This window comes from Diabrotica virgifera, chromosome 10, assembly GCF_917563875.1.
Source record: "Diabrotica virgifera virgifera chromosome 10, PGI_DIABVI_V3a".
Taxonomy (NCBI): domain Eukaryota; kingdom Metazoa; phylum Arthropoda; class Insecta; order Coleoptera; family Chrysomelidae; genus Diabrotica; species Diabrotica virgifera.
The window spans coordinates 11,392,447-11,410,903 of NC_065452.1; the positions used below are offsets into that span (position 1 = coordinate 11,392,447).

Genomic DNA, 18,457 nt, shown 5'->3' on the forward strand with positions numbered 1-18,457 from the left:
CATTTATAATTTTCTTGTTTTATTTTGGCAGATTTCGTCAGAATTTTGTCTACAATTACCCACCAATTCATTTTAAAAGCTTTTATACTTCAAAATTTTGTATATTTCAAAAGCTATAAAAATGTTTGTTTGCGTTAGAAAATTGTTCATTTTTAACAAAAATCTAAAACCTCATAAAAAGCCACACCTTCAACTTTTTGTGTCAGGTCTATTGTAGATAAAAATCAATAGCATGTTATGGATATAAGTTGCCATTTTAGTTTAGCTTGAATTGAATCAATTCAGATCAGATAGATATAATTATTTTGGCAAGCCCCAATACAATGAAAATTTTACTGCTAATTTAGATGACAGGAAAATATAGCTAATGAAATTACTAATTGTTTAAATACATGACGATTTTTGTATAATTTAGATATTTAATATATCATTTCATCGTCATCTATGCCTGCTTCAAATGTTTTGTGAATAAACCACAAATTATAAAATTGTTTGTTTGACAGTTCGGCGTCAAAGTCAAACAAATAAAGTCTCACCCCATGGAAGTTTTATAATTTATATTTAATATAATGTCCAGCTCCACCTATATTTTCCACTTTTTTTTTCATAATTTCGTCTCTTTTATTTCTTTATAAGATTGAAATTTTACAATGTTTTAAAAACACATGTTATACAGGGTGTTTCATTAATAATTGTCCATATAGTAACTGGAGAAACCTTAGCACAAAATACGAAGATTTAACCTAAAACACTTAAATAAAATGTGGTTCCTTACTGAGTTACAGGGTGTTTTATCTAAAATATTAAAAACTATTTTTGCTCAGCATTTTAAAACTATTGTATCCTTTTCATACTTGGCAGAAAGTGCGACTACTAGACACACTACTAAATTATGATAAACAAACGTTTCTAGCTACTACCAGAGGCGTACAACAGGGGATGGTGAATGGTTGACCCTTATCAATTTCTACGCCACTGGAGGAATTACTATTTTAGTGCCATTTTTGGATTCTCCAATACTTTCTGCGTAAATAGTATACTCTTCATTGGTAACGATAAAGTCATTAGTTTTCGAGATATTGGAAGTTAAATATGAAACAGCACAGTTGTTTTGATTAATGTTGTTCTGAAGCTATTTCCTTGTGGCATTTTTATAATCAACTATTTTTAATGTGAAATAAGCCACAATTTTACCAAAATTTTCGAAACGTTAATAAAATCATTTTTTTGGTAAAATTGTGGCTTATTTCCCATTAAAAATAGTTGATTATTTTGACTAATTTATGATATGATTTATATGATTAAAATTTAAAAATTATTTGTACCCAGTACTTTCAAACTATTTGGCGTATCCTTATCATACTTGGCAGAAAGTGTAGGTACTGTACACCCTACTAAATTAAGATAAATAAACGTTTCTAGCTACTACCTGAGGCGTACGACAGGGGATAGTGGCTGGTTGACCTTTCCCAAATTCTACGCCACTGACAAAATTGCTATTTTAATGTAATTTTTTGATTTTGCAATACTTTTTATGTAAATAATATACTCTTCATTCCTAACGATAAACTGATTAATTTTCGAGATATTTGGAAATAAAAATGAAACGACACAATACATTAATCAAAATAACCGTGTCGTTTCATTTTTAACTCCAAAGATCTCGAAAACTAATGACTTTATCGGTACGAATGAAGAGTATATTATTTTCATAGAAAGTATTGGAGAATCCTAAAATTGAACTAAAATAGCAATTCCGCCAGTGGCGTAGAATTTGGAAACGGTCAATCATTCACTTTCCCCCGTCGTACGCCTATGGTAATAGCCACAAACGCTTGTTTAACATAATTTAGTAGTTTGTACAGTACCAATACTTCCTGCCAAGTATGAAAAGGATACGTCGAATAGTTTTAAAATGTTTAGCAAAAATAGTTTTTAAATTTTAAGATAAAACACCCTGTAACTCAGTAAGGAACAACATATTAAGTGTTTTAGGTTAAATCTTCGTATTTTGTGCTAAGGTTTCTCCAGTTACTATATGGACAATTATTAATGAAACACCCGTATAAGGGACTAATGAATTGATAATTTATGTAATTCTGTCGAAAGGGTAATTACTCTAAGATGATACATAACTTGCAGAACTCTTTTTCACTACTTAAAACCTCACATGCAAGGCTTATAAATGGTAAATAGGGAGAAAACTTATGGATAAGACCCTCTACATTAGATAAGACTTCCCCTGCTGACCAGCATCCTCCAATAACGTTGCGTTAACGCTTCTTCGACGTGCAACCTATCCACCTCTAGTTTCTTCTTCTTTCTAGCGTGAACGATCATGCCAGTAGGCTACTGCCTGTTCATTACCATCAAGTATTCCCCGGACGATGAGGTCCAGCATTCTCACCATCGTTTTGGTGGTTTACCCTGTGGTCTTTTACCTACTGGGTTATTCGTTTTTGCGCTTTTAACGAGTCTGCTGTCCTCCATTCTCTTTAGGTTTGTTCCAACAATAACTTTTGGACGGTCCAGAAACCGTCACGAAACTACTTGTACCGTTTGTTGTCGCATGTTCGTAATTGTATCGCCCAGTTATCGTCCCATGACGTTAATTTGGAAACCGATGTTGGAACGGTTATTTGACTGATAACTGATTTATCTATCATTATAATTTGTCATTTTTGTTGGTGACAGCTCGTGTGCTTTTAGTCGATCAAAGGCTTAAAAAATTTAAAGAATAAAATCCTAGTGCGCAAGTCAATCCAACCAGCACATTATGCATTTGCCCAATTACTAAAATGATCATCACGAAACCGTCACCGAAAGATCACAATTATTGTTGGAACAGTGGGAAGGACGATCCGATGACGATTATATTTTTGTTGGAACGGATTTTGTTTACTGCGCAGGAGCGTTACCGTTTCGTGACGGTTCTCGGTCGTGTCGGAATAAACGTTTTATATGTTTTTTCCAATATCTTCGTCTTTATCTGACCCACCTTTCTATGTCCTGTATTCCACAGTTTTGTCTGATGTCTTCACGTCTTATTTTGTCACGTAGTTTTGCCTTGTATACGTGTTCTCATTTCAACTGTTCTCATCATTTGTAACGTCACATTTGTGTCTGGTCTTGTTTCTGCCGCATATGTTATAATAGGTCTTATTGTTGTTTTATACAGGGTGTCCCGAAAAGATTGGTAATAAATTATACCACAAATTCTGGGGTCAAAAATAGGTTGATTGAACCTGACTTACCTATATACAATAGTGCACACACAAAAAGTTACAACCCTTTGAAGTTACAAAATGAAAATCGTTTTATTTTCATATATCGAAAACTCTTTGAGATTTTTTATTGAAAATGGACAAGCAATATCTTAAAAAAAAATAAACTGAAATTTGTGCACCCCATAAAAATTTTATGGGGGTTTTTGTTCCCTTAAATCCCCCCAAACTTTTGTGTACGTTCCAATTAAATTATTATTGTGGCACCATTAGTTAAACACAATGTTTTTAAAACTTTTTTGCCTCTAGTACTTTTTCGATAAGCCAGTTTTTATCGATGATATTTTGAATATTTGTCGAATCCACCACATATTTGTATATGGTTAAGTACGATTATAGAATAGAAACTTGTTAATAATCTGAAAATTTATTTATAATTTATATTTTTAGGTATATTTTTGAATAAGTCACATCTCAATAAAAGGTGGCTTATCAAAAAAAGACTAAGAGGCAAAAAAGTTTTAAAAACACTGTGTTGAACTAATGGTACCGCAATAATAGTTTAATTGGAACGTACACAAACATTTGGGGGGTTTAAAGGAACAAAACCCACATAAAATTTTTATGTAAACATATTCAAAAAGAAGGCGCATCTCGATAAAAACTGACTTATCGAAAAAATACTAAGAGGCAGAAAAGTTTTAGAAATGTTGTGTTTAACTAATGGTACCACAATAATGAATTAATTGGAACGCATACAACAGTTTAAGGGAACAAAACCCCCATAAAATTTTTATAGGGTGGACAAATTTCACTATAATTTTAAGATATTCCTGCCATAAGAATGATACATGTCCATTTTCAGTAAAATATCTTAAATAGTTTTCGATATATTGAAAAAAATCGATTTTCATTTTGTAACTTCAAAGGGCTGTAACTTTTTTTATGAGCACATTTGTACTAAGGTAAGTTAGGTTCAATCGAACTATTTTTGACCCCAGAATGTGTGGTATAATTTATGACCAATATTTTCGGGACACCCTGTATATTTTGTCCTTGCTTTCAGTATTTAGATATTTGTTCTTCCATACGATTTCTTTCAGGCATCCCGAGATTATAGCTGCTTTCATTGTTTGTTCTCTGAACTCTTTTGAAAGATTTCCGTAGCTTGTTATTTCCGCTCCAAGATATTTGAAGTGATTCACCTGTTCCACAGTTTTGTAGTCAATTTCCAATTTGCATCTTATCGGTTCTTTGGAAATTACTAGGCACTTAGTAGTCTGATGTTGTCTGATGTCTTCAATTCTTATTCTGTCACATAGAGTTTTGCCTTGTATGCTTCGTAGTCTTCTCATTTCAACTGTTCTCATCAATTGTGATTTTCTATTTGTGTCTGGTCTAAGACGAAAAAGAAATAGAACGACGAAGACAAAGAGATAGACGAAATAGACGAAACAAACATCTAGTTAGTTTCGTCTATTTCAGCGCCGAATCGCCCTTACGATTGCTTGGTAGGTGTTGTCTATTGCTCCCTCTATATGGAGAAATGTACTCAGTATTATTCCTTTTTTTTTACTGATTTTTTAATTTTGATGTAATTTCCAAATGAATTATCAATTTATTATGTTATTAATCAAAAGATGTGTCTTAGAAAGTAATTCTGAAATTGCAATAATATTTATCTGCGTATTTTGGGGCAGTACGGTACTGTGCTTGTTAAAGACAGTAATTGCCAACATCCCATTATTGTACAAATCTCATATAACTGTAATAAAGTCACAGAGACCTAGACAACTCAAATCAATCCTAAAATATACCGGGTGCATCGTGAGCATGTGTAGTGAACATAGACATGGACATTTTAAAAATATTTACAAGACTGGTTTGATTTGGATTTTTTTATCGGCGTATAATAAATACAATGTTTTAGAGACTGATATAAAACGCTAACAGTCCATTCATATTGCAAATTCACAACTATAAACAAACGTACCGAAAGCCAAAGGTGTATCGTAATATGATTTTTAAAATATTTATAGTACAAACGGAATTCTGTCAGAATGTGCAGATGTTATTAAAGTGCTTAATCCCGGAGTCCTATCAACAGGACCGTATTATGATTTAAAATTTTAAATTGCGTAAATTATTCTCTTACAATGTTTATTTTATCAATGTTGCTCCAATTAAAATAAAAAAAAGTTATAATTTTAAATAGAAAACCATGTACTATGTATATTTTCCCTTTTATATGAAACATCTGGAAAGTCTTATGAGTATCAAATAGAAAAATATATTAAACCAAGTATAAATACTACAGTAAATAAAGATCTATTTCTAATTACTTACAACTCTATTCAGAATCACTGTCGCACATTATATCACTGTTATCACTGGTGTTGTCTACTTCTTCTTAAAGTTCCATCTCCAGTCGGAGATTGGATATCATAATGGTTATGATCATTTTGTTGGCTGCTGCTCTGAATAGTTGTAGTGAACTACAGTTAAACCATTCTCTAAGGTTCTTCAGCCAGGAGATGTGTTTTCTTCCTATGCTTGTTCTTCTTTGGATTCTTCCTTGCATAATAATTCTCAGCAACTCATATTTTTCTCCTCTAGTTATGTGACCCAAATATTCCAGTTTTCTTGTTTTTATAGTGTTCATAATTTCTAACTCCTTATTTAAACGTCGTAGCACTTCAACATTGGTAATCCTTTGAACCCACTGAATTTTCAATATTCTTCTGTAACACCACATTTCGAACTCTTCTATTGTTCTTATTTGTTGTCTCTTCGATGTCCAAGCTTTCATTCCGTATATTAATATAGAAAATATGTAGCATCTTACAGCCCTCAATCTGAGAGGCAACTGTAAGTCTTTGTTTGTAAGCATTGTCTTCATTTCTATAAATGCTTACCTTGCAGTTTCAATTCGGACTTTAATTTCTTTGCTTTGATCATTTTTGTCATCAACCCAGGTTCCCAGATATTTGTATGTCTCTACTTTTTTATTTGGTTTGCTCTATCATTAACCTTTCATTTCCATGTTGTGTTTTTGAGACAATCATGAATTTAGTTTTTTTCTTGTTTATTTTTAGTCCATATCGAATGCAATTTTCGTGAATTCGAATATAATCAGACTGAGCAGTTCGAAACTGTAAAATGAGAATAATTCTCGTTCAATGCGATAATAGTTATGTTGTTCTGAAGCTATTTCCTTGTGGCATTTTTATAATTAAGTATTTTCTATGTTATGTATGTACCAAGTCAGTAAAGTGACTCTTTATCGAACGAGTCTGATATTACGAGCGGAGGGAGCGAAGCAAGCGAGGCGACTAACAGACGAGTTCGATAAAGAGTCTTTACTGACGTGGTGCATACAAAATTTTATCGCCAACATAATTTGATTGGAAATCAACTTGGAATTTGAATTCCGATGATTCGCACCTTAAAGTTGACTACGTGAGAGTTTGGGCTCTGTAATAATTTAAAAATAATATAAAATTTCTAAAATAAATTGAATAAAAACCTGTCGTTTATTTACCTTCTTTAAAATCTCATTATAACACTATACAATTTTTTAAATTTGATTATCTTCATTATTTCATAAAATTAATCATCTTTAATTTTAATAATCCCTGAATGAAAAACTGAAAAATGAAATACTGAAAGCTTGACAGCTTGGATAATGCCAAAATATATTTTATCTACAATTTCACTTTCTACAATAATTTGATATTGGTTTTAACACTTACTTGAAATTTACAATTTAAGAACTTTTTAAAATTTAGACGTCATAATAATTTCATGACAGTGATGACAGATAAATTTTGCAATATGGCCGCTTTCGATTTTTAATCGATAGTTATCAATATTGAATAATAACTAAATCGGTAAAGTTTTAATTTATTTTGTATGAATATATTTACAAAATACTACAGAATTTCACTTTTTGACATAAATTGAATTGTTAATAACGCAAATTGTGTACAATATTTTTAATAATTAAAGTAAATAAATTTTAAGTACACTCAAATTCTCGCCATTTGATTACTGCCATCGACCACTTACATTCAATCTGGGTTAATTTGATTAATCGCGGCAGATAAAGTAAAATTCTTCTTTCAGTACAATAAAGTGTTACTTTACTGCCGCAAATTAGGGCAAATGAAGTACAATAATGAATGACTTAGTGACGGTTGGCTATCAATTTAATTAATAGTAACGTAAATTTTGTACAATATTTTTAATAATTAAAGTAAATAAATTTTATGTTCATTCAAATAAATAATCGATTACTGCCATCTACCACTTACATTCAATCTCGGTTAATTTGATTAAGAATCGCGGCAGGTAAAGTAAAATTCTTCTTTCAGTACAATAAAGTGTTACTTTACTGCCGGAAATGAGGGCAACTGAGTACAATAATGAGTGACTTTAGTGACGGTTGGCGATAAATCATATTTAATAGTCTCTTGTCGAATGAGAAGGCGAATACCAACACGTGCGTTTGTTTATAGTTGGGAATATGCAATATGAACGGACTGTATAAATAAAGTCTTGTATGTTTACAAAATTAGATCGTTATCGTTTTACAATTGGCTAACCTGCATGTTCTGTTTTTGTTAGACCAGTACTATGTCTCTTGTGGCTTTAAAATAACTAACTTACCTTTTGTATCATGACTTCAAATTAAATGTAGAAAAAATGGTAATCGTTATGTCCAAGCACGTTAACTACGGTATCCTTTATGTGTACTAAAACCAAAACTTTGATATTTCAGCCCGACCCACGTTCTTAAATCTCAATTTAAACTTGAACTCATTGAGATTGCAACAGCCGACAAGTACCAAACGTATGTTATTGTTAAAAGCTGGATACGTTGATTTTTTTTTTATTTTTGTTTGGTTTTGTTTATTTGGGTTAGTAGAACAAATAGTTTGTGAACTACACTACGCCCTAGAAAGAGCATTTCACGCTGTGTTTTCTTTGTTGTTGTTTCTGCTCCTTTCAGAAACATTATACAATTATTTCCTTCAATTTCATCTATCATTTTACTGAGTTGGGATTTCTATACACTAAGGGCCAATTTCTCATATCGAGTTCAACTCCAGTTTAACCTGAACTTCTAGTAAACGTCAGTTTAAAGTCAAAATCGTCTTTCTCAATTCACGTTCAACCGATGGCAGTTTAAACTTGAACGATGCTTGAACGGTGGAATTCGGCCGTTCAAAGATTTCAGAACTCAGTTCAGATGATTCCATGGACTACGCATGCGTTGTATTAACACGAAACGTTGTCATAATATAAATATATCCTATTTTATTACATTAAGCCTAACGATAAACGATAACATTATTTTTGTTTTTATAATATTTATTTATAATTATTAAAATGACTATTTGACTATAAATACTTAAATTTAACTTTATTCAAAAACAGCATAAAAATGGTAGTTCAAAATCGCGACAGTTTTTTACCTTTTGCCATCTATTGGCATTTCTCGAAAGCTGTAGAACGAGCGCTGACATGAACGCGCAATGAGAAATGCATTTCAAACAAAACCACAGATCACGGGTGAACCTGGTTCAACTGAACCATAGATTAACGCAGGTATGAGAAATCGACCCTAAAAGGCTCCAGCCGATGAGGAATTGGTAGAGAACCGTTATAGTACTTCCACGTCTACTAGTAACCACTCTTCTTCCACTCCCTCGTCTGCTCTCCATGGCGTCTAATCCAATCCGCTCCATTATGAACTACAAAAGTTCACTGAAAGCGATCACTCTTTCGTTGCTCTGTCCTTTCCTTTATTTTATTTCCTTAACCAAGCCAATTCTGCCAACAACACAACATGGTACCGACAAATACATTGTTTAAATTCGGAATGGGACGTTTCGATGCCGCCGGTTCATCGCCGGCCGTTTCGATGCCGCCGGTTCATCGCCAGTCCATTTCATCGCCGTCATATCTTGCATTTCCTAGAATTCCTAATTAATACTAAAAATAACTAATAATTGTAACTGTCGAAAATTCGGAAATATATCAGATAGCGATTAATTGACTGGCGATGATTCGGCCGGCATCGGCATCGAACTGGCGGCATCGAAACGGCGGCGATGAAACGTCCTAGACCCGTTTAAATTACATCCCCGCAGATTATAAACTTGGACTTTACCACAACTTACTGAAAACAGAGTAATTCGTAACTAAATAGATTATATTGGTCAACAAAAGATGTCACAACACTATCAGCGGAAAAACATATCCAGGAAATGACATCAATTTTAATCATTATCCTGTTGTAAAAGTGCGCGCAAGATGGCAACTAATAAATAAAGAAACAAAAAAACGACAAATACAACAGACGGTACACAAAGAATTAAACAAACATTAAGAAAATATTGACAACCATAGAATTATTGAGTTCGATGACGTAAACGTCCTGTGGAAAACTATTAGAGAGCAAATGAACAACGTAATAGCAAAACTTCAAGAAATAGCAGACAGGAATTATGTAAAACAGGAGAGATTTTACAATTAATGGACAAACGAAGAGAATCCAAAAGAAAAAATGACAAGGAGGGAAAATACAAAAGAATAAAGAGAATAATTTAAAAAAATAACCGGTGCAAAAGGGAAGTGGCTGGAAACAAAATTCGTCGAAATAGAATAACTGCAACAAAGGCACGATCTTTTAATTTACATAACAAGGGAAAAGAGTTCACATCGAATAACAAGAGAACAACCTTCCGTATCATGCTGAACACGGATGGCAAACTGCCCGATTCGGCCGAAGATGAACTGAAAAAATGGGAAATCTATATGAAAATACTTTTTAACGGCACAGAAGAGAAGTCAAGAAGAAACCAAGAAAGAAACCAAGAAGAACCAAGAAGATTGGACAACAACACCGAAGAACTAGGAATTCTGAAAACTGAAATTATAAATGCCATTAATCAACTAAAAACCCAAGTCAATATAGAATATACCCAGAAACGTTAAAATTAATCAGCGAAACATCGAAATATTTGTCCTTTTATTCCATCGCATTTATGATACAGGAAGAATACCCCAAGACTGGCTAGAATCAATATTCATCTCAATATTCATCCCACTACCGAAAAAGTCAAACCCGCAACACTGCAACGAATTCCTTACTCTGACAAGCCTTATGCAGTAAAAGTCCTGTTAAACATAACCGAATCTGTAAAAATCGAAGACGATCAGATTGACTTCGTCTTCATAGACTTCGAAAAAGCATTTGATAGAGTAAGGCACGACCTACTATTGGAACTTTTGCAAGAAGTTGGGTTAGATGGGAAGGACATCAAACTACTAAAAAACGTGTACTGAAACGAAAAGGTACTAAGATCGAAGGTTCCAAGGATTTGTTAAGTTAGACAAGGATGTGTTTTGTCACCCCTGTTATTTAATCCTCATTCCGAGTTTCTATTTAAAGAGGCACTGGATGGTACGTCTACAACGACTTATCGACAGAATCAACTCAGTCTGTGAGCAGTTTGGTATGAAAATAAACATTAAGAAACCCAAAGTGATGTGAATTCTAAAAAATCAAAATCTCCTCCAATCATCGTTAGAAAAAAAGGAATGGAGAAAATGAGCTCTTTTGGCTGCAATATTAAGTATACCGAGGATTACAACCACGAAATAAAAGCTCGTATTTAAAAATACCAAAGCTATTTTAACGGTCTTAGGAGATTGTCTGCAACTTGTCTTTAAGTATGAATATACGCATCAGCATTCTTAGATTTTACGTCTGTAGTACCCTCCTCTACGGAGTAGAAATCTGGAGTCGTACAGAAGATGCCATAAAACGATTAGAATCATTTGAAATGTGCTACCGACGTATGTTTAGAGTCTCATATATACACCATACAACTAACGTAAGAGGCTAAGAAAAGACATTATGACAGGATAATATCCCTTAAAATGAGAATATCCACCAATACCCTACACCTTGTCCAGGTATACGCTCCTACAACAGCTGCACAAGAAGAAGACATCAACAGGTTCTATGGTCGTCTAGAAGGAACTGTTCGCGCTATTCCGAATCGTGAACTCGTCATAATTTTAGGAGATTTTAACGCCAAAGTGGGGTCATCTAATGAAAATATTGAAGGAGTGCTGGGCAAAAATGGACTGGGACAGAGAAATGAGAATGGCGACCGTCTAGTGGAGTTCTGTGTAGAACAACATCTTACAATTACAAACACGTTATATCAACATCATCCACGGAGATTATACACATGGCGCAGCCCAGATGGACGAACAAGGAATCAAATAGACTACATCCGAATAAGATCAAGATGGAAGTCGTCGTCCATCAACTGTAAAACATATCCTGGTGCAGACTGTGGAAGCGATCATCAACTCCTGGTATTGAACTTTCGACTTCGTTTTAAAGTCCCCAAAAGAAGACCCCAGAGAAAAGTCATGTCTCTAAAACACTTGACTTCCAACAAAACCTAGAAGAAGCTCTTTCTTTAGACCAAGTAGATAGTGACCCTGAGAGCACTTGGATCTATCTCAAAGATAAGGTAATCGAGGCTGCGAAAGACTGTGAGGCAGCGGTTTCCACTGGCCGTAAGCCATGGATATCCGATAATACGTGGACTGTGATTCAACGCAGAAAAGAACATAAAGCTAGATACGGAACAAACGATGAATATAGAGCGTTATCGAGAGAAATAAGAAAACAGTGCCGCAAAGATAAAGCTGATAACATCTCTTAAATATGCATGAGAGATAGAGGAACATGGCTGTCGAAATGAACCGAGGGACTTTTCCAGAAGATCAAACTCCTTACCAGAGAATTTAAACCTCAAACGTGGTCTGTAATAGATAAGGAAGGTAATTTACAGACCAATACTGATGAAATATTGGAAACATGGCGAAACTACTGTGGCGAGCTATATAAAAATAACGAGGTATCAGCAGAAAATCAGTGGCCTTCTGACTACCCTAGAGAACCTACTGTCTTACTCGCTGAAGTCAAAGATGCAATTAAATCACTAAAGAGAAATAAATCCCCAGGCATTGATTCAATGCCATGTGAAATACTACAGTTACTAGGTGACAAAGGATTACATGTCATCCATTCTATCTATGTCGCTGTTTGGAATTCAGGAAAATGGCCATCTGATTGGTGTACCTCAATTTATATCCCACTACACAAAAAACGAACTACTACCAGATGTGAAAACTACCTCACACTGTCACTAATAACACATGCTAATAAAATCTTGTTACACATCATCAAAAACAGATTAAAAACCTATCTACATTACCAAATACCTCAGGAATAAGCGGGGTTTGTAAAGGGTAAAGGTACAAGTGAACAAATCCTGAACCTGAGACAACTCGTTGAAAAGTCTAGAGAATTTCAAGTACCTATGATTATATGCTCGTTGACTACCAAAAGGCATTTGATTGTGTAAGCTGGATAAATCTGTGGTCAATTTTAATAGAAATGGGCGCACCAATGCACCTGGTAACACTTTTTAAAAATCTGTACCAGTCTAATACAGCGACAGTACGACTAGATCAGAAGTTCTCAAACCAATTCAAGACTGAGAGAAGTGTTAGACAAGGATGCGTGTTGTCACCTGACTTATTTAACATTTATGGTGAACATGTCATGAGGATGGTTTTAGAAGGATGGGCCGGTGGAGTAACAGTAGCTGGTAGGAAAATCTCCAATTTAAGATTTGCTGATGACACTACACTTATAGCAGCAAATGAGCAAGAAATGTTTGATCTTCTGCGAAGAGTTGAGTACGAAAGCAATAAAGTTGGTCTGAAAATCAATAAAGCTAAGACAAAAATAATGCTGGTCGACAGATTCGTCACTATTCAACTGACTAACATGTTACAGGAATACCAGATAGTAAACACCTTTATCTATCTCGGGTCTAGTATAACTAACGATGGTAACTGTGAAGCAGAAGTTCGGAGACGTATTGGTATGGCAAAAAATGCGATGAGTCGATTAATTCAAAATATCAAGATGAGGCTGGCGAATGCCCTTATATTCTCAATATTTCTATACAGAGCAGAGACCTGGACTCCTCGCGCATGCGAGCGCAAAAAATCGATGCCTTTGAGATGTGGTGCTGGAGAAGAATGCTGCGCATACCTTGGACAGTTCATAGGACAAACGTTTCCATTCTGAACCAACTCAATATTAAAAAAAGGCTGTCCACAATATGTCTGCAACGAATTCTGCAATTCTTTGGTCACGTGGTTCGCAGAGGTGACGACAGTTTGGAGAGATTAATTGTTTCTGGAAACGTTCCGGGGAGAAGATCAAGAAGACGATCACCAACTAGATGGTCTGACAAATAAAGCATTCAGCTGGAAACTCATTCTGCGAAGCTCTTAGAGCAGCTGAAGATAGAGACCAATGGAGAAACATTGTTAGGAATATTGGAAGAAATCGCGATCCTCAGTAATGGGGAAACGACAAAAAAGAGATAAGAAAAGACAGAGAAATTATAAACACCTTAAAAAACAGAAAATTGGCTTACTTCGGCTACATCATGCATAATAATAAATACCGACTTCTTACAGTTGATTCATCGAGGTAAAATTGGGGGCAAGAGAGGTCCTGGACGTATACTGGCTAGCCAATCTTAAGAAATGGTCTAACGTCAACTGATATATTTCGAACTGCTGTGAATAGAACATGAAACAAAATGAGCCAATGTCGTCCCCAACATCTCTAGAAGATAGGCACCTTTAGAAGAAGAAGAATAATTACTACCATGTTTTCCTTTTATTTATCTCAAAATGTAAATCCTAATTGATCGTAAGTAACATTTCTTTCGTCCTCATCTTATAGAACGCATTCTCACCAGTTCTGAAATTTTGTTTTTCAATCTTTCCTCATCAATCAGATAGTTACAATTTAATTTGTGACTTTAAAATTTATTTAAGTAGAGTGAATGTTACTGCATATTGTAGAGCCCTTTTCGCTTTCTTTATTCGTCGTCTCCTGTCTTATAAATTGTAAAAGTCAGAGATTAAGAATGTTACCAGAAAGGGGTTCCAATAAGAAACGTTTCAGATTTAACTAATTATATACTATTATTTTAATGGTGAATTTTGTATCAGGGAGTTTTCTCTTTTCTTTAAGAGATGTCGCTAGAGCGTCCTAAAAGTGGATTTTAAACTATTTTTGAAATTCCACTTAAAAAGACAGTTTGGTTTCGTTTTGATTCAGAGATGTGCACGCAGCTCCACTGAGGACGTCGTGAGATAGAAACAGCTGTCTGGAGATTGTGTATCGCCCCTGAATCGAAAGGAAACATAATTTGTCTTTCATTTTCACTTAAGTAGAATTGTTCACAATTATTTGTTCTTTTTATTTAATTAATTGGCCAGCATGTTTTATATTTTGCTTATGTGTTAACACATCCCTCATTGTGTTATTTTTTGTGAGATCCGATTCTATAAAAAGCTTCTGTCAGTTGCATAAACCTTACGTAATTCAATAATTTAAAGTTATTACAGACGAAGCCTTAGTTGTAAATAATTATATAAACACAGACGATCGGATCTCATTAGGAGAATTACGATATTTGATTTTATATAAAATAGTTTTTTGATTTATTGTAAATAATTTTGTGTGTTGGTTTTATTTTGTTTTTGTTTGAAACTACTAAATTCGGGAGGCGATCAAATTATTTGTAAAATTGAACAGTTTTCGCTTTTTAAAGCAGTTGTATTTTGTTGATAAACTGAATGTGAATATTTTTTTACTTTGTTACAATTAATATTTGCTGTGAGTGTTGCTCTCTGTAGATACGATGACCTGTATCCGTATATAATTTATGAGAATATCAGAAACAGAACTGTTTGCGGTTTCCAGAAACATATAAAAAATAAAAATATAAAACGTGCAGGAAAGCTCAATATATACAAGACCTTAATAAGACCGGTTTTGATGTATGGGGCTGAAACGTGGACCTTATCTCAAAATGATGAAAGACTTCAGAAGACTTCTGAATAGATTTAAATCAAAACGAAACCGTAGATTTTCTTATTTTACTAATGCCATACTCTGTATTAGAGTACACAGACTCGTTTCATACAGGTTCTCTGAACCGTAAATTGGAATATTTTCCTAACGGTGCCTTTTGGTATTGTCATACCTGGGTTAAACAGAGAACTTGAATTAAGTCGAAATTCATTTCACTTCTGAATAGTTATGAAATAAGAATTCTTAAGATTTTTGGGGCCGTCAATAAAAATGGGCTATGGCGTCGAAGATACAACTTTGAACTAGGTATATCAGTTGTACACCGATCCAGATATTGTGAAATTCATTAAAGTGTAAAGACTTAGATGGGCTGGACACATTGCTAGGATACGATGTCAGGTCACAAATACACGAAGAGATTAACATTTTCAAAACCAGAGGACTGAAGAAGTAGAGGACGACTAAACACACGATTGTCTTCTTCGGCAAACCAGGGAAAAAATTGATTCATACTACCAACAATCAAATGGGGTTGTCGGTACGACGTAGAAGTAATTTCAATTATTATTTAATTAATATTTATATAAAGTTGCGAATCTGCAAAAATAGCAACTTTCATTTACTCCAGGGTAATAAGTTAGAAATAGACCATGTTCGGGACACTCAAAGATCCAGGTAGCTGACTACTTTTTTAGTTATTGTAGACCTATAGGAAGAAAACCTACCTGTTTCCTGCCTAGAGTTCGCGTCCGTTTTTTAATTATTAACAATTTAGTGAAAAAATCGCGATTTTTTCGATTTTTTGCACCCCATTCAAAAGTTAAATAGGTGACATAAATCTACAAAATTTAATTTTTTAGAACATTGAAAAACCTTCAAAATGCCGATTTTTGAAAGTTTAAAAATTAATTTGTTGCTACACAAACTGCAAAATAAGTGAAAATTGTTATTTGTTAATAAATTTTACTAAAACTACTTTAGAACTTTAGTGTTTCACAAAAAGTTGTGTATTGGGGTACTTAACAAACCCTCAAAATTTGAGACCGATCCATTAATTAGTTTAAAAGTTATTCTATTTGTTTATCCCAGAGACCTTTATTTTGCAATAACATAAGACAGAAAATAATGAAGACAAGGCAACTCTGCGTATGTCACATGAAAGTAGAAAAGCGATACTATCAAAATGTACTAAAAAGAGATAAAAAAATGATCTAATGTAGTCAAAAATACTAATGCCAAATTTTTGAAATTTTGTAGTTTATAAACATTTAGAACAACTTTAAAAATATTCTTCGCAGAAAAAATCATTGTACATATTTGAAAAGTTGGTATTTTAAACGAATTTTTAAAAATGTTGTTCAGTTGGTGACTAGGCGTGGTAAGTGAAGGGGGAGCTGGGAGCCGACAAAAGCACGAGTTCAAAAACTAAAAAAGGCAACTTAAAACTACTATCATTTTCTATGTCTCGGGATCTGAATATATTTTGATCTTTCTTTTTTTAATTTGTATGTAATTTTTCTGTACGTTACAAATATGTAATTTGTCTATTTGCAATTTGACATTTATTAATTAATAAAAAGTTTAATTTGTTTAAACAATTTTTGAAAAAATCATTTTTTCCCAAAAATCCATGTTGTTAATCAGACTATCATTATTAATCATACAAACAGTTAAGGTATACTTTAATAAATAAAAATTATCTTCAATAAATAATTACCTAATAAAAATAATTTATTTGTTAAAGTGAACTTTAACTTTTTGTATGATCATTAATGATACTATGATTAAAAAAATGGATTTTTGTAAAAAAATATTTTTTCAAGAATTGTTTAAACAAAATAGGCTGATTATTAAATAATAAATTTATAAAAAAATTGCATATTTGTAATGTACGTAGAAATTACATAAAAATTAAAAAAAAAGAAAGATGAAAATCCATTGAGTTGATCCGGAGATACAGAAAATTGTTTTAGTTTGAAATTGCTTTTTCGGTATTTTAACTCGGTATATTCGTAGGTTCCCCCTAGTAACCGTTTGAACTACAATTTTGAAAAATCGTTGAGGGTGCTGTGAAGATGCAATGTTTATGCAAATTTTTTAACAAAAAAAAACAAATCCCATTATTTAAAATGGCATCAATGAAATTCCTTAATTATTATAAACAAATTAGCTGTGAATTGAAAAAACACATGGCTAACTTTGTCCCTAATGAACCCAGGCTAAATTTTTTTATTTGAAAATTCGTGTTAAAATACTAGCTTTTCGAATATACAGGGTGTTTCATTAATAATTGTCCATATAGTAACTGGAGAAACCTTAGCACAAAATACGAAGATTTAACCTAAAACACTTAAATAAAATGTGGTTCCTTACTGAGTTACAGGATGTTTTATCTAAAAATTTTAAAACTATTTTTGCTCAGCATTTTAAAACTATTCGACGTATCCTTTTGATACTAGGCAGAAAGTGCGATTACTATACACACTACTAAATTATGATAAACAAACGTTTCTAGCTACTACCAGAGGCGTACGACAGGGGATAGTGAATAGTTGACCCTTCTCAAATTCTACGCCACTCACGAAATTGCTATTTTAGTGTAATTTTTGGATTTTACAATACTTTTTATGTAAATAATATATTCTTCATTCGTAACGATAAAGCGATTAGTTTTCGAGATATTTGAAATTAAAAATGAAGCGACACAATACATTAATCAAAATAACCGTGTCGTTTCATTTTTAACTCCAAAGATCTCGAAAACTAATGACTTTATCGGTACGAATGAAGAGTATATTATTTTCATAGAAAGTATTGGAGAATCCTAAAATTGAACTAAAATAGCAATTCCGCCAGTGGCGTAGAATTTGGAAACGGTCAATCATTCACTTTCCCCCGTCGTACGCCTATGGTAATAGCCAGAAACGTTTGTTTAACATAATTTAGTAGTTTGTACAGTGCCTATACTTCCTGCAAAGTATGAAAAGGATAAGTCGAATAGTTTTAAAATGCTGAGCAAAAATAGTTTTAAAATTTTTAGATAAAACACCCTGTAACTCAGTAAGGAACCACATTTTTATTTAAGTGTTTTAGGTTAAATCTTCGTATTTTGTGCTAAGGTTTCTCCAGTTACTATATGGACAATTATTAATGAAACACCCTGTATAAAAAGATTGTTCCTACGGACAATATTTGTAAAGTTATTCTAAATGTTTATAAACTACAAAATTTC

General features: G+C 33.2%; 1 protein-coding gene across 4 annotated transcripts in view; it reads left to right on the plus strand.

The window, feature by feature from the left end:
• LOC114332050 (kinesin-like protein KIF13A) overlaps positions 1-18,457 on the plus strand; it is a 515,517-nt gene that overhangs the window by 475,394 nt on the left and 21,666 nt on the right. For 2 of the 4 annotated variants that reach the window (XM_028281754.2, XM_050641283.1), the window contains one exon: positions 8,005-8,076. The exons of the other annotated variants lie outside the window; for them this stretch is intronic. In XM_028281754.2, the coding sequence (XP_028137555.2) occupies positions 8,005-8,076 (72 nt within the window). The remainder of the gene's footprint in view (positions 1-8,004; positions 8,077-18,457) is intronic. 4 annotated transcript variants of the gene reach the window in all.